Genomic DNA, 22,279 nt, shown 5'->3' with positions numbered 1-22,279 from the left:
TCTCATTGAAAATTATTTAAATGTGAAATCAACAATTCATTTCATTACATGAAGTACTTCAATGGGTTCTCATTGGAAGTTCGTATGCATTATACTACTAAATGTGAAAACAGAATGATTAATTTTTAAAGATGAAAGATGCGAAGTTGCAAAATTGATGAAATGCATGCCGCCAGGCTCGCTCGAAATAAAAATATAAAAAATAGAAACATAAATTTCTTCCTGAATAATGTCAAGGTGAACACATCGAGCTAATCACCGATGCGCGACAACCGTTTCACAACGGTACCAAATCATCCTTGGTACCGAAACCGACACACTCTCGACGGTATCGTTAACTTGTTCGCAGTCAAGAAATTGAATTATGACTTACCTAAATCTGTCGACTCACTTTGGCTGCTTGTCAAATCACAAAACTTGTAGCATTGCTTGTGGTTGGTGTCGATGATGTTGTTGAAACTGGAAATGACTACTAGCTCGAGTTGACCGAGGTCCTTCTGCAAACCTAACCGAAACATATAGGTACATTCCTCACGGGAGTTCACATCACAAGGTGCTATTTGTTTCCTTCGCCTTGACCGTTTACCATTTCTTTGGGGTAAAATCTTTATTTTTATGTGACCTTTCCTATCTACAATACGAGAAACTCGTTTCGGCTTCATTTGCTTAAAATCCGTCCAGTTAGTTTCGGAATAACGAACCAAAACCTCGCGTCCCATTTCGAGGTTTTTTACTTCAATAAATCCCGTCACTTGTCCATTTTTCACGTATACTTCATCTATGTTTTCATCCAATGACATGTCTTCGTTGCTATTCTCGAATACCTCCGTCAAAACCTCGCCATCGACTTCGGCAAAGCGTACGACCTTCATGGTTCGTGTCCTCGAAATCTTTTTACTGTCTTTCAGAGCTGTCATGGACGTGGCACTGGCGCTGCTGTAGTTGCTTATGTTAGATGAAGATGAGCGTTTATTTGCCAGATCTCTTTTAGGCCGCACTTGTATTCGCCATGATATCAAGTGGTGAAGTCGTTCTCGTAGATTGTGTATTAGCATTCTGATGGTCTTGCTTTTTTTGTTCGTACTTGTCTAAGAGATATATAAAAAAATGTAACTCTCAGCTCCTCTCTATTACACATATAACCTAATGACCCTTAATTTTCACGTTTATATGTTGTGGATGCGCATCGAGCTGAGCTTTGTAGTTGCTTCTGCCTATTGTGTTGCAAGTAGATTGTGTTTCAACATGAGGCTGCAGAAATTTGAGCGCATTAATTAAATACGCATCTGTTAATTTCTTATGCAACTGTTGTTTTTCTTATGTAAGCGTTATTTTGCTACGACAAACAAAGCCTCGCGATGATTTCCTTAACTTTAACGTAAACACTTTATGTGTATCTATTATCGGAAGCTTCCGTTGTTTTTTAGTTCTTTTTCATTCATATACATGCAGTTTGTGTGGAAAAAATTTCTACCATATTCTAATTCATTCTTTGACATTGTAATTCATTCTATCACACTTTAATTCATTCCACGATATTCTAATTCATTCGTTGACATTGTAGTTCATTCTATCACACTCTAATTCATTCCACGATATTCTAATTCATTCGACGCTATGATGTTTTGTTTTGCTCCAGATAAACTGCACTAAAAGGCTTTCGACATTCTTTTATTGAGCGGAAATGTAGCAGATCGGAAACGAGCCTTCATCACAAGTATTCAGTGTGCGAAAAGCAGTAATTGTTATCAGTTTGGTAGAAATTTCCATATGATGTGTTATGTCTACAAGTCGTGTATGACAGCCGTCTGCTTTTTATTGTTTTCTCCACGCCTACTCTCGTTTTTTTAAAACGATTGTCTGAAAAATATGCTGTACGGAATCGTGCTCAGCAAAATGACAAAATGTGAAAGAAAATTGTCATGAAATCTTGAGAACAATTAGGTATGATTTCTTATTTTTGGCGATGGGCTTGACGATCTCGGTCGGTGACAAATTGGAATTTCAACTGCGCATGCGTCTTCGCAGTTTTTTAGACCATTGTGTCAAGAAAATCGTCTGGTCGTTATGCTTGCGATTCAAAATTCTCCATTAGCACCGTGAGAGTAAATAGTGAAAATTCAAAATTGGTCAACTTGGAAAAATTTTAAAAATACAACGGTGCGCATTCTTTGAAATGAACTTTAAACATTTATTGACTTTGCATGTTAAAAGGTTGAAATGAGTTGAGCTCTATTGATCAACATGATCAAAATACCCCGTATTATCGCTCATATCTTTTCACGAAGACCAAGACGTGTTTCTCCTATCAGTTTTGGCTTCATGCATGTGAGCAGATGTCGAAGACCTAGCTAAATTAATGATGGCTGTCTGATTATACGAACGTGGGCATTTTCACGATTCGCATGCTCGTGCCTTTGGAGAAGTGAAATTTCTAATTTCTTTTTTGGATTTTTCAAAACATTCTGGTCATTCCTAAAACAAAGCGAATGCTTTTGTTTTGCAGCGTTTCGCTGACACGACAGGAAAAAGATTAAAGGCATGTTGATAAACAAGCCCAAGTATTACCTTTTATTGTTGGGCTCATGAAATCACTCTCGAAAGAAAGCGTTCAAATTATGCGTTGGACAAAAACAACAGCATCACAAGGAGATGCGTCCGAAGTTAAAAGTGATGAAAAAAAAAACTGAGGGAAAATGATAGCCATTTTAACTGTTTTGTCATGTTTATGTATTGAGCTGAATTGGGTTTAGTTTTGGCGTTCGTACACGCAGGAAATTCTCGCAAAAGCATTGACGACTAGCTAACAAAAAGCAAAGTATTCATTGGCCAACAAAAGATCAGTCATCGACCATCATGTCCCTTTAAACAATTCATATACAAGACAAAATTTGTAAACTTTTTATCCGGCCAACGCATATTTCTTTGCTACGCTCCGTTTTGAAGTAAGCCGCGCGTTACATTTGTGCCGTTAAAATTGGGTATATTTACATAAAACGCGTAGGCCACGTCATGTGTGCGACGCCGCCGCATTTCATTATAAAATCTACATACAAGTTCAATTTCAACCCAGTTGTCGCCGATGATGTAAATGAGGAAGAATTTTTGGCATTAACATGATAATCATCGAAGACGAACGAAGGAATGAGAGTACTTTATTATGTTTATGTGAAATGTCTGACTGTGAAATTGAACAGATGCTCACCAGAACTGCTCGAATTTTCGTCAGTCACGCAAAGTGTTTGGATGTAACCGAGCTCGTCGATTGTAATGTAACACTTCTCCCTTGCTTTTCTCCTTATAAGTAATGAAACAATCCGCTTGCCAAGGGATGGCGACGCTATGATTTCTTCACTTTCATTTACCAAAGACAGAAGATCGTTGCAATAGCATCTGCTGCTGGCTCGTTGCTTCTGAACAATATGCGAGCATTTCTTCGTAAACCGCTATAGAATTTCTCTCTCGCATAATACAATTGATGACGCACGAGCTTCCCGCAGTGATTGGCGTTAACAGTCTTCCTGTGTGCTTCAATGCATGGCTGCCAGCTTTCGGGATTGTTCAAGAAATGGGGGTCGAGACTAGGTTGCCAGGGGGGAAAATCGGTTGATTTTTGCTGAAATGTCAAACTGTCTTACCTACTCTATTCGAATATTTCCCTAAAAGTGTGACCGATGTTGACTTTGCTGAAATAGCTTTAAACAGTTCGATTTATGAATGATAAAAAGCATAAATTATCTGCTCTGTATTGTACAGTAATATCATAAAAAAAATTCTCACAGTATGTAAAAAAAATTAAAAACATGTTCAATTTTCACGGGTACTTCACCTTACAGTAAAAAAATGGGCGCGGTGTTTATTAGCAAAACAATCTCGGTATTTTTGTGTGTTTTCGAGAACTTGTTGTTTCTTAATAAAAAATTAATGCGATGAACACAGTGTGCACTGTGTTTGATATGTAAATAAAGTAGTAAGTTAATACATGTGATCAGCTTGATGTAAAAAGGCTTCAAGGATGCGCGTGTTTTTTTTCCGTATTTTTGTGTGTTTTCCTTCACGGTGTTATATACTCTTCCAGCAGTTTCCATTGAAATGTATTGTGTGATGCGTATCTTATTGCGAATTTTCTGTGCAATAGGAAAGCCGAACTGTCGAACCACAGCATGCGAATCTAATTGAATATACAGCACCGAGTTTTGCAGTTAAGGGCTCCTGCCGTTTATAATGTGGTCACAACAAGCAGTTCGTTAAATTATTTATGTTTATGAATTAACAAAATAACCGAGCAAATTAATCTCTTAGGATGAAGTAAAACAAATATTGGCATCCTGTAATACCTATGATTTGAAACGTGCATTTTTTGCGCTGTGAATGTCGTCGTCGGGTTTTACGAAGAAAAATAAAATCATGTTCTTAATTACAGGCAATGAAGTCACTTTTTTGAAATGATTGTTCTCATTTTGAAATGTTCGTTCTAATTTTGAAATATTCGTTCTAATTTAAAACATTCGTTCTAATTTTGAAATATTCCTTCTAATTTTGAAATAATCGTTCTCATTTTGAAATATTCCTTCTAATTTTGAAATAATTGTTCTCCTTTTGAAATATTCGTTCTAATTTTGAAATATTCCTTCCAATTTTGAAATAATCGTTCTCATTTTGAAATATTCCTTCTCATTTTGAAATAATTGTTCTCATTTTGAAATATTCCTTCTAATTTTGAAATAATTGTTCTCCTTTTGAAATATTCCTTCTAATTTTGAAATAATTTTTCTCATTTTGAAATATTCGTTCTAATAGCTACCAAGTCCGAGAGAGCCACTGACCTTTATATCATGTAATAACATGACCTGCAAATGAAGATTGACTGAAAAGGGAAGCATGTGATCACAGCATATGCAATAAAACAGTTGGATTACACAGCTGTACAACTCGGTGCTGTAAATTCAATTAGATTACGCGCTGTGGTTAGCCATGGCAGTGTTCTATCGGTCAAAAAAATGCACTATGTAATAACTAGATCGATTATGGTAATTATATGCGTAGTAAAAAAATTACAGTGGAGGCCGTACTGTTTGCTTCTGTGATGAAATTATTTACGACGAGTTGTCTTTGTCAATAGGCTGCAAGGGTGATATGCAAAGAATATAGGAAATAGCTATAAATCATTTGTTATTTCATGTTGTAATTCAATTATATCGCAGGGGTTTAGTTAGAGTTTAAATTGTTGAGGTCAGTTTTAAAGACATCAATCAAATCTTTTTATTATAGAACCTTTCATCGTGTTCTCAGCCATTCTGCTGTTTGAGGATTTTAATTGCAGCAACATTTTACAATGGGAACACAAAAGGTATGCGCATTTTTAAATATAGAAATTTTTTTCATAAATCGCCAACTGTTTTGAACTGGTTGAACTTCCTGTAGCACGTATTCATGATTGATTTGCAAATTCTCGTTGATTGATTTAAGTGATTGACCTCAGGTCAGTTTTCACTGGCTAATGCAAATTCAGCTATCGACCAATCAGCGCACGCGTTATATTCTGTTTTATTTTATAACACATGATGTCATGTGCCAAGACGTGTTTGTTGCTCCTACATTACGTATGCGATTTCGATCGTGCGAGTCGAGCTGACGTAAGCGACTTGTACGAAAATATCGACTTCATCCGCAATTTTCTTTCGATATCTGAATTCGCGAAACTTTAAGAACTTTGGTATTTCGGTAGGGGTATCAACTATAAAGGGAATTTCATAAAACCACAAGATAAAGCAAGTTAAATGCGGTAATGTTTTCAAGCTTGAAAAATATCACTTATTGTACGCAGGGCGTACCTATTTTATGATTTCATACCGTAATACGGACATAGATCCGTCTGAATTGGTCTGGATTAAGCATTGTTATAACGAAGGTCAAGGTATGATCGCTGATAAACGCTGATTTCACGATTTCACAGGTTATGTTGCTCGATGTTACTACATAACTTGGGCGAACGTCTTGTGCTTTCCATTTCTCATATCCTCTCGTTCATTTCCAACTTTGAACTACTTTTCAAATGTATTACGAAAAGCGCTGTAGTCATGAAAATGACATTGGCGTTTGGATTGCTGCCATTTTCTTGTGGCCTCATTTAACGTTGTTTGTTTGCATCATGAAAACAGCCTCCGCAGGCTTTTTGAATGTTGTTTTCTATACGATCGCAATTGTTCTTAGTGGGAGGAAAATCCTTTCACGCTGTTGTTTCTTCCATTTTTCTTCACTCGCGAAGGACAGACGGTCGTATCTCGATTCTTTAGACTGTACAATTTGATGCATTCACTGTCTTCCACTAACCAAGACTGTATAGCTAACGACCAAAATGAATACCATGCTTACTTTGGCAATGTGAAACCAATCTAGCCACTCCGATGGCGTACAGTTGCAATTACTGGCGGCAAAGTTACTTTATAAAACTTGCGAATCACAATGGAAGACTTTCGCTTCTCATCTTTTCGTTTATTACACGTGCCTGACAAAAATCTTTCGTTGAGAGTAAAGGTAAACTCCTCATATTTGATTAAGAAAGTGGATTTTACATCATGCGTCTGATCGTAAGTTGCTTTCTATCACACAAACTGTTTATTCCATATACTATTATCTATTTATAATGTTTGGTATAGTTGTAAAACAAATAATAAAGATGGCAAACTATTGTTGATGTTTGAGATAAATAACTGTCGATTTTGCCAACGAAATGTCAAACATGAAAAGCGATGAACGGCTCATATTTATACATCTGAAGTGAACTTCTCGCGTATTCAATAAACGTACTTCATAGATTTTATATATACATATATATATAGTCGAAATTTTCTACAATAATGATTCGTTCAAGCGGTGCATCAATGCTCATATCGTGAAAGTCTTATAGAAAAACGTAGCTCGCAAGTTTCAAATCGTGTTCTTAAACGCAAAGCAACATTAATGACTTCATACCGTTAATTAGTTGAATACACAGAAAGGAACTCTTGTGGTGTTAAGAATCAACATACCATTAGTAGTAAGGTGGTACACGTCAAACGACAATTAACGCAGGAACTTGCTGCTCGTCCTTGTGTGTCAATATGAACACCGACTGGTGGTTGTTACGAGGTTAACTGAGTAAGGTAATATTTATGAAAGTTGTTTACTTGATAGCGCCATGGGATGGTTTAAACTTTTTTTTGAAATAAGAATATCTAATATCCGGTATGAGCGTATGTGTGACGCACGTTTGGTTATAATGGCGTGCTGATGATGCAATGCATTTATCACAGATGACGAGTTCTACTTCAGTATTAAAATGGCATGCACTGAGGCATGCAATTATCGAAAACTTTTTTTTTATTTGTTGTTTAATATTCGTGCGAAAGAAACTGTTTCGGCATTCTCAGATTCTCTTCTACATATGTCATCTCAAACGTTATTTCTAGGAATTTTCAAAATGTAAAATGTAATGTAATTGCGCAAAGGCTCGTTTTAAACAACTTGATAGATCCAATGTTAGTATCTCCCCCCCCCTTTCCTTACGATGCAAATTATATTTAAACATATTTTGACGACACCGAAGCTGGAATGGCATTTTGTATGCAGCAACAAGTGTAAAATATTAAGTGTTAAAATACTCGTGTTAAAATATGGTAGTGTTCATAATTTAATGTTCTTGGTGCTTAAGTGTTTCGCAAGCTGATGTAACACGGCTTAAAGACCGCATTAGCAAAAATCCCATAACGCATTGTTTATTCGAGAAGAATAATCTTCATCTGCGAATGCTAAAACGGAAAGCATGGTTTACCTTTGACATGATGCGAAAGAATGAATAGATTTTGACTACGAACTAATAAACTGGTCAAAACTTTAAGAGCCTCGAAAAAGAAACTTGACGATTTCGAAATGCTTTTCTAACTGGCAAAAGTTCAAATGTTTGCATTTCATTTCGCAAGTGTTTTTTTGCGTGGATATAAATTTCAACTTGGGACAACATTCTCTTGGGTTATGGAGTGTCCATGGATGTTAAGGGTCATGGATGTTAAGTATTGTAACCATACATAGACTGTGGTTATTCCATGCTCAATATTGATACTGTATGCACGGATGATACGTCCAAAGGTGAAAAAATGTGCGTAATTTTTGAGGAAATCTTTTAAAAACCTTTTTAGTTTTTACATGTAATACATGTCTGTGAATTGATTTAAATCTTACGATACGAGGGACGTGTTGAAAAGCAAAGCAGTATACACTGCTCCTTTTTTAAAATGTAATGAACGTTGTTCTGAGGAATTTTGCGAATGAATCACTACCATATGAAAGACATCACGTTAATGAGCCTCGGGCAAAATAAGCAAGTATTTTATCAACATATGACTACATGCGAAAAATTTAATACATGGACGGCAATTTTGAGATGCAAATTTATTCATGTTTATTACCAAATTAATTAGCTTGTTTTTGCGCATAAAATGCAAATATCCAAATCACATTAGGGATAAAAGTTGCACATGGAATGCTTTACATAAAATGTGAAAAAAGTAGGATTTTCATCTTAAAAAATTTGTTTCTGGTTGTATTTAATTAATCCCGACTCTCTTTTAATTGTAAAAATTCATTTCGTTGATGAATTCAACACATTTAAGCTTTCTGAAAGTTCTCACATCTCAAGATTCGACAATTTACAAATGTTACAAAAAATGCATCAATCAGATTAATAACGCACACATGTATAAAAATCATAGCTTTAAAAATGTCGCTGTTAGCTACAGATTAATGCGGTGATTCAAAATGACGCTATTCCTCATCTGACGGTTGAAATAACGAATGAGGAGAATCCCCGAACAATTTTTTTCGATAACTACTCTGAGCTGTATAAAATCTTGCCAATATGCTTGTAGTACGTGGTCAGATGTAAAGCTAGGCCGATTAACCCAATCCAGTTTAACTCGGCTGCTTTGAAAATATGACGTTCGAAATAATCACGGATAAACACATTTATAGGATTCCTACTGCTCTGGTCATAAAATTGTACTTACTGGCGGCTTTATGAAAGCAACAGCCGCCACAAGAGATGTACAAGTTTAGAAGCCAATTAACTGGTGAACTAATATGATAATTAGTTAAATATGTCCGATTTTTCAAGGTTAGATATTTCAGGGAAATCTGCTAAAAAGTGGGGGCGTTTTAGGTGCTTTGTGGCTCCTGTAGTTGAGGCCGAAAAATGAACATATAGTTCAACATTCTACATCATATTATTGTGTTGTTAAAAGTCAAGCGCGTTGTAGTCCGTATTAGCCTTACCGTATTAGACTACTTGTTAGTCCGTATTAGCCTTATTTTTTTTTCACAGATGCGGCAGTTTTTTAAATTCGAGCTTAACCATTGTTTTACCAAGTGTGCTTATTGTACTAGCTTTAGTGATCGTAGCTTTGAACTCTTAAGTAATGATTGAAAACTCATAAATTGTAAAGTTTTTCAAATCGTTGATCATCTGTATGATCACGGACGGAATGGTTGATAAAAATTGCATAACTATTTTATATTTTAAATTCTCTTAATGCCTATATAGCGAAGCGTTTCTTAGAACGAAAAGCTTAGTAATTTGAAACAGATAAGCTCAAGACGGGAACTCCCAACCTATCAAGGTTGTTTGTTCAACAAATATAAATTATAAAAATGCCTCGCGTCTGTTCTAGCTTTTACAATAAGAAATTGCTCAATAAAAAGCTTATAGAAATGCTTTGATTATACATTATAAAGGCCGTGCATTCGCTGCGTTTACACATGCGCAAAGTGAGTGAATCAACTGTCATACCGTTAGTTAAATATACAGAAAGGAACTCTTCGTGCAAATGATCCACATACCATTTAGTGGTAAGACACAACTCGAAGACAGCTGGCGTTGTGCACTTCCTTCTTTTTTCTAATGAGTCAATATCAACACGGAGCGGTGTCTGTAATCACAACGAACGGGTGTTACCTGTGCAAGTTAGTATTATAAAGATCTTTTACGAGCATCACATGATTGCATGCTTAAAAACACGTTTAAATCTAATATCCGGTTTGTGACGCACATCGGACCATCGTGCAGTCCTATTTTATCTCACGCATCAGAGATGATAAATTGTCAATTATTCGGTCGACTGTCAACATGATGGACGGGAAAAAATGTATTTGTCGCATACACATTGTGCCATGCTTGGGGAGTGCAGAAGGAAGAGAGAAAACCGTTCCGGGCATTTGCTCTTAAAGATGCCGTCTATGACCATATTTCTCATAATTTTTCCACGGCATCTCATTTTAACGAAACCATTTCTCATAATTTTTCCACGGCAACTCATTTTAACGAAACCATTTCTCATAATTTTTCCACGGCAACTCACTTTAATGAAACCATTTCTCAGAATTTTTCCACGGCAACTCATTTTAGCGAAATCATTTCTCAGAATTTTTACACGCAACTCATTTTGATGAATCGTTTAGATCACCTTTATTTAATTACAGTTGTGCCATGCATGTGTCTACGGTTAAAACACACAGGAGGGTCCATTGTTACCAAGTAAATGGCCAATGAGCAGTTTTCACACAAACAGCATCAAATAAATCATAGGAAGTGGCAAATAAAAAGTCCTTAATGTTCTTCGTTAATCTAGGATTATTTATAGATATGGAATGATAAATTGGGATATGACTTGTAATCCCATTTGAGATAAGTCGACCTTAGCTGTCAGGAGAAGATTGTACGCACCAAGAGGAATTTCACGAATTTTTGTGCAATTCAAGACCAGAAAGTCTCCGAAACATGAGCTTTACCAGACTCCTAGGTCGGACCTTGTATGACACTCATTCGAAACGATGAAAGATGCAATCTTGTACAATTTTGAGAAGTAACATAATAGTTTAAAAAAAACAATATTGCTTCGGGGATAAACATCATGACTTGCTGGTAAACAAATCTTCATCAAGAAAGGGCGGTGACGCATGAATCGACTGTACTCATCGATAAGCGTCACTGTAACACATTGCTTGCGATTGTTTTTGGAAAGCGGTAATTTTGGGAAAGTTCATTATATTACATGTTTCATTTATTGCAAATTGTACAATTTTCCCAATTTGGGAAATCAACCAAAAACTCGTAAATTCGACAAAAAAACCATCAATTTAAAAAAAATGAGACGATGAGTGATTGCAAGGCAGTTTTTTTTGAAGTTTTTTTGGTTTTATCCTAAAAAAACGTTTCTTTTCAATTCTGACAACTGCATGGATTACGAAGAATTTTTATATACTTTATTTATCTATAAATTTATCTTTCTATCTTAATTCATATCTATCTATCAATTCATCTATCTGTAATATTTCATATTGATTTATCGATTTATCCATCATCTTAACTCATGTCTATCTATCAATTTATCCATCCGTCTTATTCCTAATCGACCTTGCTATCTATTATACGAACGATATCTCGTACGAAAAAAAGTAATGTCGTATTTTACAACGAAGTTACCACTTCAGATATATATTAACCAGACAGTGATTCGAAATATATTTCAACACCAAGAACAATAGGTATCTAGGTATAGTCATCATATTATTAAATCTCTCTACCATGCCTTCTTGAAAATCTACAGACGAGCTAGCCTAACCGAGACTGAAAGTCCCACATATCGTAAGATTTCAAATGAAGCCTAATTTCGTTTCGATTGGAACTCAAATGGTGTGTGGTAGGGCTTTGTCGATTTCAATAGAAATCAACGTTGGTATATCAAATTCTAAAATACTGCTTGGGCCCAGCAACAACCAACCGCGTCGTTTGTAAAGAACAGATTTCTTTGTCCTACATTCACGCATTTTTTAGTTTATGCCATGGAATTCTCATCACAAGTCGGCTTTGTTGAAGAGTATTTTCCATTTGCCGTGGACCTTTTTGTATCTGAACATACCCTGTTTATTATGTAAAGAAAACGCTTCATCTTGAAACAATAGTCTGAACTTTTGGTCTGTTTTCACGATTAGCGACACACAATATTTTAAAATCGCAAAGCTCAAGCATGAACGTATAAAAGAGAACATTGCACGAGAAGTACTTGGTACATCGAACGGCTTTTAATCGCGCGCAAGTGCACTGGTACAAACTTTAAAATCATATTGGATTTTCAAATCAGATGAATTTGATAAGATATATTCTGCTTGTTGCATTATTGAAAATCACAAAACTGCTCGGCGCAAATTACTAGAACGCGATCATGTTTAATTAAAGAACGGAATTAGTTATTTTTAGAGTGTACAGTTTTTTCATTTTCATTACGAGTATTATCTTGATAAAAATTGCCATGTGGCAGATACGTTTCAATACATTGAAGTTGGCTGGACGCATGCATTTTAACTGCTTTGTGAACAGGGAATCAGGAAAATCGTTCCTCAAGGTAAGTTGTGTTATCTGTGACATTCTTACAGCAAAATATGGACGCCTTAAACAGAACAGCCGAAACATAGAATTATTGAAACTTACCGTGGTTGTGAAATTGCGCTGTTTATGCAAATAAGACCAATAGTTGCGCCTCGACGATGAGTTAGGCGCTTGTAAATTCAAGTAAAAGCGCTACTGTCTGTCTGTCCATATGTTTTTGTCGCATTCATGCTGTGTTTGCCTTCTTGTCGCTCATGCTGCGCTATGTGCAGTGCAGAATGTCCGGGTATGGCAAATCCGTGGTTATCAATTGCAGGAGAGAAATATTTAAAAGATTGTATGACTCATGTCATTCATCTCCTTCATACATATCGTGTGTCAGGATTATCAGACGCCATTTTATGCGTTCAGTCGCCACTCCAGTGTTACATAACATTAGTTGCATAAAAGGAATTTTCTTATAAAATAAATGTTTTCGTGTGGAAGCGAATTGTCTGCGCGAGGATTCCTCAAGTGAAAAATGTCTTCAAGACTTCAACTCGTGCTGTGAAATGGATTTACGTGCAAATGTGCACGCTTCAAAACAACATGATGTAATCTAGATGGATTTAATCTACGTAGTCTTTTTAATATCTGTTCTTGTATTAGAAATACTACATTTTTGATAATTGTCCTCCTCCCTCACTTCACAAGAATTTTGATACATGTCCTCCCTTCTCCCTTTACAATAATTTTGATACTTGTCCTCCCCTCTCCCTTTAAAAAATTTTCATAATTGTCCTCCTCCCTTCCTTTACAAGAATTTTGATAATTGTCCTCCCCTCTCCCTCTAGAAGACCTTGGTCTCACCTATTGGATCTCAGTGGATAGCGCCTTATATGGCATCTAAGAGCCGAGCAAAGACGAACTGGCAAGTGTGAAAACAAACAGCACATCAGGGTTTTATTTTGGCACAGACGTAATCAATCATTAACTGTTTGATTTACAGATAACACGCCTTTAATTTTTTCAAATTTTGTTACTGTATGTGTGTACCGCTTGACTCTAAGATTTGTCGTCAACCTTTATGTTTTCGGTTTTCTTAAAGTCATAAAACAAGGTCTCGAAGCGAGTTGCAAATTGAGTTTAATGCTTCTAAAGTTTTTCCCGTGAGCTGCTTTTATGCATCTTATGAAAACATTATCACCTATAACTTCGTAAAACGACAGGCACTGTAAAATTGTAACGACTAACGGAAAAACACTTACAATAATGTTTTGTTTTCATGGCGTTATTGTATCTTTTTATCGGTTCCTACTTTGCGAAGAACTATCTATAACGAGCTCAAAAAAGTTGAAGGAATGTGATGAGGACTTTACGAAATTTTATGACAACACATTTAAAACATATTTAACAGCTGTGGCGTTTTTGAAAACCGGAATTCCTATAACTCGCCGTGTTTCCGTTTTCGGAGATTTCCATGAAGATTAGAATCCGATAAGGCAGAGCAAAACCTTGCAGGTAGATGACGTCGCTTGCTAAACTATACCACGCATGGTCATTGTTAACAAGGAAAATGTTGTGTTTGAAATTTCAACGTAACTAACAGCAACACGTCATGCATAAGCTTGAATAAATATATACATGTACACACCTTGTCAAGTTCATTATTGGGTGATACTTTGTGTAATATTATACTCTGCCTATCGTTAGTTAAAATCTGAGGCATGTTGACTTTCTTTCATTCATTGCCTGTGTTAGTGCGAACTGCAAAGGGCAATGGCAAGTCGTGGGAGATTGTATATGAGCTTCATTTGTATTAAAGTCATGGGAAGATTTTAAATCACATATGCAATTTCTTGCTCAGTGGTGCAGCGAAAACAATTTGACAAACTTCATACAAACATATTTTTATCGACCTATTTAACGTTTTCTAATCGAAAACAAGCATTCGTGCAAAAAAGCGTTTCTCAGCTTTGAACAGCTTACCAAAACAAAATCATTGTTAGAGCAGTATGCGGCGTATGTGTGTTAGAGGTATATCACCAAAGATTAATGATTTGTGACGCAAACAAATCGCAGTATGTTTTTGGTTTTGGTTTTGGGCTTATTAGCATGAAATCGTACAGTAGCTATAACTTTATTTTCATAACAGCAGCATCATTGCAAGCATTTTTTATTTCATCGTTGAACATAATTTGCCTTCAGCATTAGACATCGTGAATTTCGGAAAAAGGTTTGCTAGCAACGCTTTGAAATTGAATATTTTCCTCGTGTCGTTTATAAGCACATTATATAAAATAAAAATAACATCATTGTTGTATAAGGATGCACAATAACATATGCTCACGATGCTATCTATATGCCACTAGCATTCCATAATTTCCTTAAAGTAAAATATCAGTGTCCTCAAGAATAATGAATTTTTTATATGAAATTTGACAATAGCCGCTTTGTGTCTAAAAATAGCCATACGTGTAAAACAGTTCGAGTTTAGACTCTTGTTATCAGGTATTTGCGATGAAAGCTGTTTGACATTTTTTATTTCATTCAATCTCAAGTTCGGGAACGAGGAAAAAGCACCCAAATGAACGTTTACGACGAAGCTGACGCGCAGTTTATGCAAATCATTAAGTGGTAACCTTTGTACCATACGAAAACGATTCTTGACATGTCTTATACGAGGAACTTTACAGGGTTTTTTTCTGTGAACGAGCGTACTGATAACATGCAGTAAAACATGCCAAGTCATAGTAAAGCATGTGTTGTTTTTAAAATTATTGAATATTTTTCCATGCTTGTCGGCGACGATTGTACTTTGCGAATATGATACCAACGGTAAGTAGAACAACAATGTGAAACTCTTCTAGAATACTCGTGGAATTCACCGAAAATATCCAAACTTCCTTTCCTTACCTTCCTCCGTTTCGAAAACTTCGTGAAAATACCTAACCTCGAGGAGTTAGTTATGCTGTACAGGTATATCTTTGTAGAAATTACAGAATTTTTCGATCTGTAGATACTGGTAATCCTATAAAGTGACACTTAAAACCTTTTCAAGTATCCGTAGCAAGTGGTTGTTTTCTAAAATGCAGCTTTCTTTAATAACTCCTAAATGAATGAATGGGTGTGTACGTGTGTGTGTTGGTAGGTGGGGCATTTACCGCCACACCACACAAATCTATGCGCATGTGCGAGATTCCGGAGAAGTACGGCAGAGTAAGCATACAGAGAATGATTTGATACCGGGAGATCGGAGAGTTCTTACATGTTCGTAGATGTTGATTGTCCAGGTTAGTGCAGTCGTAAGAGGAAGGAAGATGACTGCCGCTAAGGATGTCGAAATGTCAGTTAACACCATTGAACTAAAATACATGACCGCTTCTTGAAGGAAATAATTGAAGCCATTACATCAGACACGCGAGATTATACCCAGACACGCGTGTGTAGTATTTCGAGATTCTCTCGCGGAGTGAAAATTGATTGACTACACACGCGTGTCTGGGTGTAAATTTGGCTTCAAAAAATTATTAGACTTTTCTGTCACAGGTAGCGTTCCATGTATTTTAGTTCAATGGTCAACACCGACACCCACATTCAATCTCATGACTGCACAGACCTGGATGATTAACAGCTACAAACATGTAAAAAAAAGCCCACCTTGCTTATAAAGAAGTAAAGGAATTTGCTGAAACGAAAGAAATAATAAAAAGGCTGTACGCGTGAATATCGACGACTGTCTTTAAAACCGTTGTCTCCCAGCGTATGGCAACATCAAGAAAACTATTCAAAACTCAAAGGACCAACAAAGTTAAGAAGAGAACGGAAAATAAAATAATTGTACTAAATATAAAATCAAAAGCTGCATATATTTCTAAGCTTAGTGAGCACAACCAAATCTACTTAAAACTTATAATCGTACAATTGTTTTTCTTGACACACATGTACGGAAACAGCACGCAAGATTTTTTACCAAAAACAAAACGGAAATAAAATTCCCAGCAGAAAATACGAATAAGACAATTACACAATTGAATCGTGGAATTCCCGCAGATTAATGTTGAAGCTTAATTAAAATTTGCTCATGCGCAAACGTTTTAGCGCGGTGATGAGTTTGGCTATTTTGTCTGCTGTCTGGATGTTATGAAAGACTGCCTAAATTTAGGCACTACGCCAATTTTTCTTAAAACTGTTTTCGCTAGACAATTTTTGCATGCATGATTCATTATCGAACAAATTGCTCGTTTTCAAAACAAGATATCTGCAAAAACAGATGTACAGGAAGACCATCAACTTTAACTAGGCGCTGTTGTGCGGTAACTCACAGAGTGATTAAGATGATGGCCTGGTCAAAATTCCATTTCTTTTTTATCAAAAATTAGCTCTTTTATGTCTGCGCGGAACGGAGAGGTTTTCATTGAACAGTCAAAAGGCTAGATCCTTTCACAAAAAAAAATTTATCTATCGCTAAAACTTTTAAGGACCGTACATATCTCGCACAATATTTTCAACCCATCCCAACACCATAATGTTTAATTGAAGTTGCGGTTCCGGTTGAGCAAACCTCCCGCGTCATGTGAAATTAAATGTTACAATTTATCAGACATTGTGGGGATTTTTGCAACGTTTTGCACCGTGATCGTTAATCTTCTATTTAGAAAAAAGCCTTCTGCGAACATGAGTTGGAGTTAGATACGGTTTGCTGATGTGGTCTTAACTAAGTATAGCACACCCTGTATAGTCGTAAGTAGAGGCGAATGAACGACTGAAATTCAATTTTCACTTCATGCCTTCTTTCTTCATAATTGGATGTGTTTAAACAGCATGAATGTTCTTATCTTTATTATATTGCGCTTTGACCTCTCAGCGTACGTGCGATGATGAAACGAGCCACTGGAGTCCGCTTTAATTAGCGTAGGTGTTACGATTTCATATGCTTCATGTGCAAAACATATAATTAGCCGACCGGTGCTGCTGTTAGTAACTGATGTCATGTTTCTCCGCTCGAACGCATTGCGGTGAATGAAACCATTACATCTTTGCCGATGAAAAAAGCACGAGGAAGACGCTTTCTAGACGTTGAATTTTTTTTCGAGCGCGTTTGAAGTCGTTGGAGAAAGCATAAAAGATAACTTTTGATTAAAGCGCAAGAGAATTTCTCGTTTGTTGTGGGAGAAAGGTGCTTGCCTTGTAGCGTGAAGGTACTTTTTCCCTTTTGCAAGTCTTCCCTTGCTCTCAATTTTATTGTAAAAAATAACCCGTGAGTTAGTTTGAGTAACAGTTGCCTTTTACTGCAGAGGATCTTTCTTTTGTTACAAACTTACAGATATCAATCGAAAATCAATTTTAAAAAATCGATCACAAGAGGACTATCTCTCCTAGTCTTGAGAAATTGAAAATTACAGAGGATCTCTCTTTTGTTACAGAGGATCTCTCTTTTGTTACAAACTTACAGATATCAATCGAAAATCAATTTTAAAAATCGATCACACGAGGACTATCTCTCCTAGTCTTGAGAAATTGGAAATTACAATTGCCCGGAGTTTGTTGAACAAACAATCTATCTAACATGGGGCGTTCATCTTGAATGGTTGAAGTGTTTAAATTGAGAAATACTCAAAAAAATATTCAACTCCATTAGTCTCCATAAAGGTAGCTTTCCGCTTTAAGAAATTGAAAACCTTTACTATTATCACCTTCATGATCTCTTCGTCTGCGCAACACATAATAATACTTTGATGTAAATAAATCATTGCGGTTGTTTCATGTCCAAATTTGTATGCTATGCTTAATCTTACGGCGGTTGGATTACATGGGCAATGAATAGTAATCTGTTTTTCTGCAATTGCAAAAAAATTCGGCATTGCCTGTTCGACTTTGGGTTGAAGTCCAATTCAATCGCTGCAAACAATGACTTTGATTTTTGTTTCAGTTTACTATTGTCTGTTGTTTGCCTTGCGCATTTAAAAATATTTTCACTTCTAGTTCATCCGCATAAATTGCGCCGAAGACGCGCATAATATAATTGAAATTTCCAGAGGTCTAATCTCTCGTCTCGCCTTAACGCAGCTCTTGTAGCTCGTGATGCAAGAGAACGAATTTTTGCAGAAAGGGAATTTATTGAGTCACATCACACACATACACAGGCAGTGGAAAGTTTGTAGAGAAATTTCTCTCGCAAATATAACGAGAATACTGACCTTTGACGAAACTTTGCTCTCGACGTCTTGTCTGGCTTTCTTTGGTGAGGTGTGAATAATTCTCAGCACACGCACAAGTCTTGAAGTATTAGGCAGAGAGGTTGATGCTGAACGCCGACAGATTGATAGTTTCCAGATCCTATCTCAATATAGACACGGGCGCTTTGCCTGCAGGGTATCAATAGTTGGCGATTCTCATTGGTCCATCACTAGATGCGCCAAACCTTGCAGCAATCGGTGTTTTACTTCATGTAGAAACTACAAAAATGATTAGTTTCGCGTCATCGTACAGAGAATATTTTCAATTATTTCAACCAAAGAACTTTGTCAACTTAAGCATTTTTCAAATGTGAACCAGTTGTTGTGGGATAAATACAATTTTTCGAGCCGTTTAAAAGTATGGATCAGTTTTACAATCCCAGAAATTTTTCATCCAATGCATATCTTCGCTGAAATAGGTTTTGTGCGTTTTCTTCAAGTTAAGGGCGAAGTGAAAACTTTTCAGGCGGCACTGTTATTTTGCGGTGCATGGAAAGAGCGATATGTTTGACATCGGCACGAGTAATTTTCGTGTTTAAAAATAACGTGTTTGTACGAGGGAAATCTAATGTGGCACGATAATTACTTAGATTGTTCGATTTACACTTCAGTATTAAAACACTTTCTAAGAAATTACTTAACAATTTCTTGAATAAATAAACTTCTCCTTTCGGTGCAGAACACCAACGGAGCATTTGTTGTTTTTGTTTTATAAATCCTTTACTTCCGATAGGTGTTTCCGAAATGGATGACTATTATTACCTGTTGTTTTATGTGCCTAAAATTTGAAATCAAAACAACTGACAGAGAATTTTCAACGACGCATAACACGAAAGATAGCGTATATTATCTATATGGACGTTTATGGCAGAAAGCCAGCAATATATGCTACTTATTACGAGTTTATTAAATTATTTTTGACCGCAACGTGTTAAAATGTACAAGAGTAAATACAATTAGATAGAGAAGAGGAAATGGATGGAGATCGGATTCGAGTGTCATCGATAGAGATTAAAATACCTCTTGTTGCCTGTAAAATGCCCCAGTTATCTTCGCCTTCGATAACTATTCAAAAAATTCAATTCCTGTATTTTAGAAACCAGATGGTGGAGAGTGTAAATTCCCTAAAGCTGTCTGCGCGCAATCTACGACACTAGATAACGAGTTTAGAACCATGATTACCTTTTTTTTTCGTCTAATGCGTTCATCGCATCGAAAGATACACTATTGAAACGGGCCTTAACGTCTTGACGCCACTCAATTACAAATTGCAACCAGTTCTTTCGGAAAGAATTTGCCTTGACTGTAGATCATGTCATATTTGATAGGACGAAAATTTTGCCTCGGTGACTCCACACCGGATGTGACACGTAAAAAGGAGAACACGTGCATTGAAGATATAGCTTTCATTGTACTAAATGAACCTGTTATAGTAAATCTTCTTGAACTACAAAAATACCACACGGGTGTATAGTTTGAAGACATCGTTTGAGCGAATAATCAAAGAAAACGTTTAAAAGTAATATAAAACTATTTTTCTTCTTTATACGTCACATCCGGCGCAATGTCACCTACTTCTATGCCCAAAAAGCCCACGAAGATGAAATTTTCGACGTATAAAATACCTTACAAATATTTCAAAATTGATTTGATTATTAAAAGAAGTTATTTTGTTGAACCCTGATATAGGCACTTTAAAGGTTGACGATTGTTTTAGGAATACGTGGGGGACAACAATTAGCGCTTCCAAGTCAGCGATTGGACGCTGTGAAGGCGGCAAGTTCGTCTTTATCGAGTGCAGTGAGATCGAAACCTTTCGGTACTTTTTCACCTAAAATACAATTCCATGAAAATGTGGGAAAAATTTTTCACCTGAAAATACGATGCCATTAAAATGCGGGAAAATTTTTCACCTGAAAATACGATGCCATTAAAATGCGGATAAAAAATCTGACAAAATTGAAAGACAGGCCACGAACCTTCTAACTGATGCAATTTCGACACTTTCGCTTTCAAGCAATCTCGGATTTTCTGTATTTCCGAGTCCAATTCTTTCTGATCTAACACGTGATCCAATATAGAAATTTTCATCAGTACTCACACACGGGTCAGTTTTTTAACGTCATATGATCATTCAATATAAATTATAAAATAAACGCTACAAAACGCGCGCACTGATTGGTCAATAGCTGAGCAGAGCTTGCATTAGCTTGTACAAACCATTCACAGCTCAACAAATTTAATCAATCAACAAGTATTTGCAAATAAATGATGAATACATGTTAGAGAAAAAATCAAAACATTTATTGTAAATTTATTTGCTTTGCATTACTGGTTACTCATGTTCGCGCTGGCTAATGCAAACCTCGGAGAAGTTTGTGAGAACTCTCGGACTTGCGCTGATCTACTCTTGAATTCTCCCAAAGGTCTCCTCCGTTTGCATAAGCCTGTGCCAACACAGTAAATATCTTTTATTTCTTAACTGTTACATGTTTGTTCTGGAGACATAAATGTATACTGGTGGTTTTATTTTTATATCTGTTGGGTTTCCATAATAGATTTTCCACCATTAATCCTGAACACTAAATACCTCACACTTTACAGATCATGTTTATGTAATATTTCTCTGCCTTCTGTCATTAAAGCAACTCAGAGTTGAAGTCAATTCAATACTCTCCTTGGAAAAATATTTATGATTTAGTTTATCATACATTATGTACCTTTCATGAGCATATCAGATATGTCTGTTGTAGGGTATTTCATGAACATACCACCCAAACATAACCAGGATTTTTTGCTTGAGTCATCCGCTAAAAAGTAGTCAATCTCAGTAGAATACACTATCTCATATAAATGTTAAGATAAATGGTTTAAAGCTGGAAGTATTGCAACATTTTATGGATGTTGCTCATCTAAGTTAGTGCAGTATGTGTTTTTATTGACTGGCATTTGATCAACATTAGCAGTGGACAAGAAATTACCTGGAATGCACTAATCTATTGCTGCATATATTTCCTTATATTTTCATTTGATTTAACATGTGATACAAGAGTTAAGAAAATGAAACTTGCTCAGATATCAATGGGGGGGGAGGGTGGTTAGCCCCAGACCAAATCAATTGGCACCCAATTATGTTCAATAGTTAGGTACCCAATGAGATTTGTCACCATAAGCTTTCATGCAAATGTAGAAGCGGTGAGTCAAATACATTTTTTGTGTTTCTTTAATGCATTCAAGGCTTCTCGATTTGTGTTTCTTCGATGATCAAGATGTTTTACCTACAATAAGAAACCTAAAGTGTAAATGTAGAATATGTTGTGACCACAATTTTTTTGATTAAAGAAAAACGAATAGCGTACCAGAATGCTCTTTCCCTCTCTTATATTCCCTATTAGCTTTTATAGTGGTCATAAGCTCCAGCCCTTTGACCCAATTTTCATTGAAATTTCACAGTGAACTTTAAACAGTTTCCTCTAGATTTCAAATACCTGTTCTTTGTCAGCTAATATTTCTTCGGCTAGTTCTTCGATTTCTGAAAGATTATTCAACATTGTCGTTCTCAACCTTTATATTTCTTTGAGAAAATCGAGGACTCTTTACATTTTAACTGTATGGCAACTGCATTTCTAAACAAAGTTGTAAT

General features: G+C 36.1%; 2 protein-coding genes and 1 long non-coding RNA gene across 12 annotated transcripts in view; 1 reads left to right on the top strand and 2 right to left on the bottom strand.

The window, feature by feature from the left end:
- LOC124437070 overlaps nt 1-13,537 on the top strand; it is a 14,406-nt gene extending 869 nt beyond the window's left edge. Inside the window, exons 2-3 of the long non-coding RNA XR_006945570.1 lie at nt 5,272-5,350; nt 13,252-13,537. This is a non-coding gene — a long non-coding RNA (uncharacterized LOC124437070). The remainder of the gene's footprint in view (nt 1-5,271; nt 5,351-13,251) is intronic.
- The window catches only part of LOC124437062, a 22,185-nt gene extending 2,293 nt beyond the window's left edge, over nt 1-19,892 (bottom strand). Inside the window, exons 1-4 of one of the 10 annotated variants that reach the window (XM_046987079.1) lie at nt 19,819-19,892; nt 18,598-18,855; nt 9,874-9,962; nt 374-1,088 (exon numbers count right to left, since the gene is read on the bottom strand). In XM_046987079.1, coding sequence (XP_046843035.1) covers nt 374-1,088; nt 9,874-9,876 — 718 coding nt within the window. In that variant the 5' untranslated portion in view covers nt 9,877-9,962; nt 18,598-18,855; nt 19,819-19,892. Of the gene's footprint in view, nt 1-373; nt 1,089-3,205; nt 3,979-6,975; nt 7,138-9,823; nt 9,989-12,520; nt 12,692-15,313; nt 15,442-18,597; nt 18,856-19,818 lie in introns of those variants that run through there. The other 9 variants (XM_046987086.1, XM_046987082.1, XM_046987080.1 and 6 more) reach the window with 9 other exon arrangements.
- On the bottom strand, nt 19,802-22,279 carry LOC124437068 (p53 and DNA damage-regulated protein 1-like). The gene is made up of 5 exons (XM_046987093.1): nt 22,125-22,279; nt 21,845-21,914; nt 21,357-21,446; nt 20,550-20,696; nt 19,802-20,467 (listed from the first exon to the last, which is right to left on the bottom strand). The coding sequence occupies exons 1-5, from the start codon at nt 22,185-22,187 to the stop codon at nt 20,388-20,390; spliced, it is 450 nt and encodes a 149-aa protein (XP_046843049.1). The 5' UTR covers nt 22,188-22,279; the 3' UTR covers nt 19,802-20,387.

This window comes from Xenia sp. Carnegie-2017, unplaced genomic scaffold (assembly GCF_021976095.1).
Source record: "Xenia sp. Carnegie-2017 unplaced genomic scaffold, XeniaSp_v1 HiC_scaffold_16, whole genome shotgun sequence".
NCBI classification, from domain to species: domain Eukaryota; kingdom Metazoa; phylum Cnidaria; class Anthozoa; order Malacalcyonacea; family Xeniidae; genus Xenia; species Xenia sp. Carnegie-2017.
This window is presented reverse-complemented; position numbering and strand designations above follow the sequence as displayed.

What these genes read in the sequence shown, in the direction of transcription:
- LOC124437068 (XM_046987093.1), bottom strand. Translation starts at nt 22,187, where the DNA reads ATGTTGAATAATCTTTCAGAAATCGAAGAACTAGCCGAAGAAATATTA. An exon ending in TATTAGCTGACAAAGAACAG is followed by an intron (nt 21,915 to 22,124) that starts GTATTTGAAATC and finishes TTCTTATTGTAG; the next exon opens with GTAAAACATCTTGATCATCG. An exon ending in ATTAAAGAAACACAAAAAAT is followed by an intron (nt 21,447 to 21,844) that starts GTATTTGACTCA and finishes ACTACTTTTTAG; the next exon opens with CGGATGACTCAAGCAAAAAA.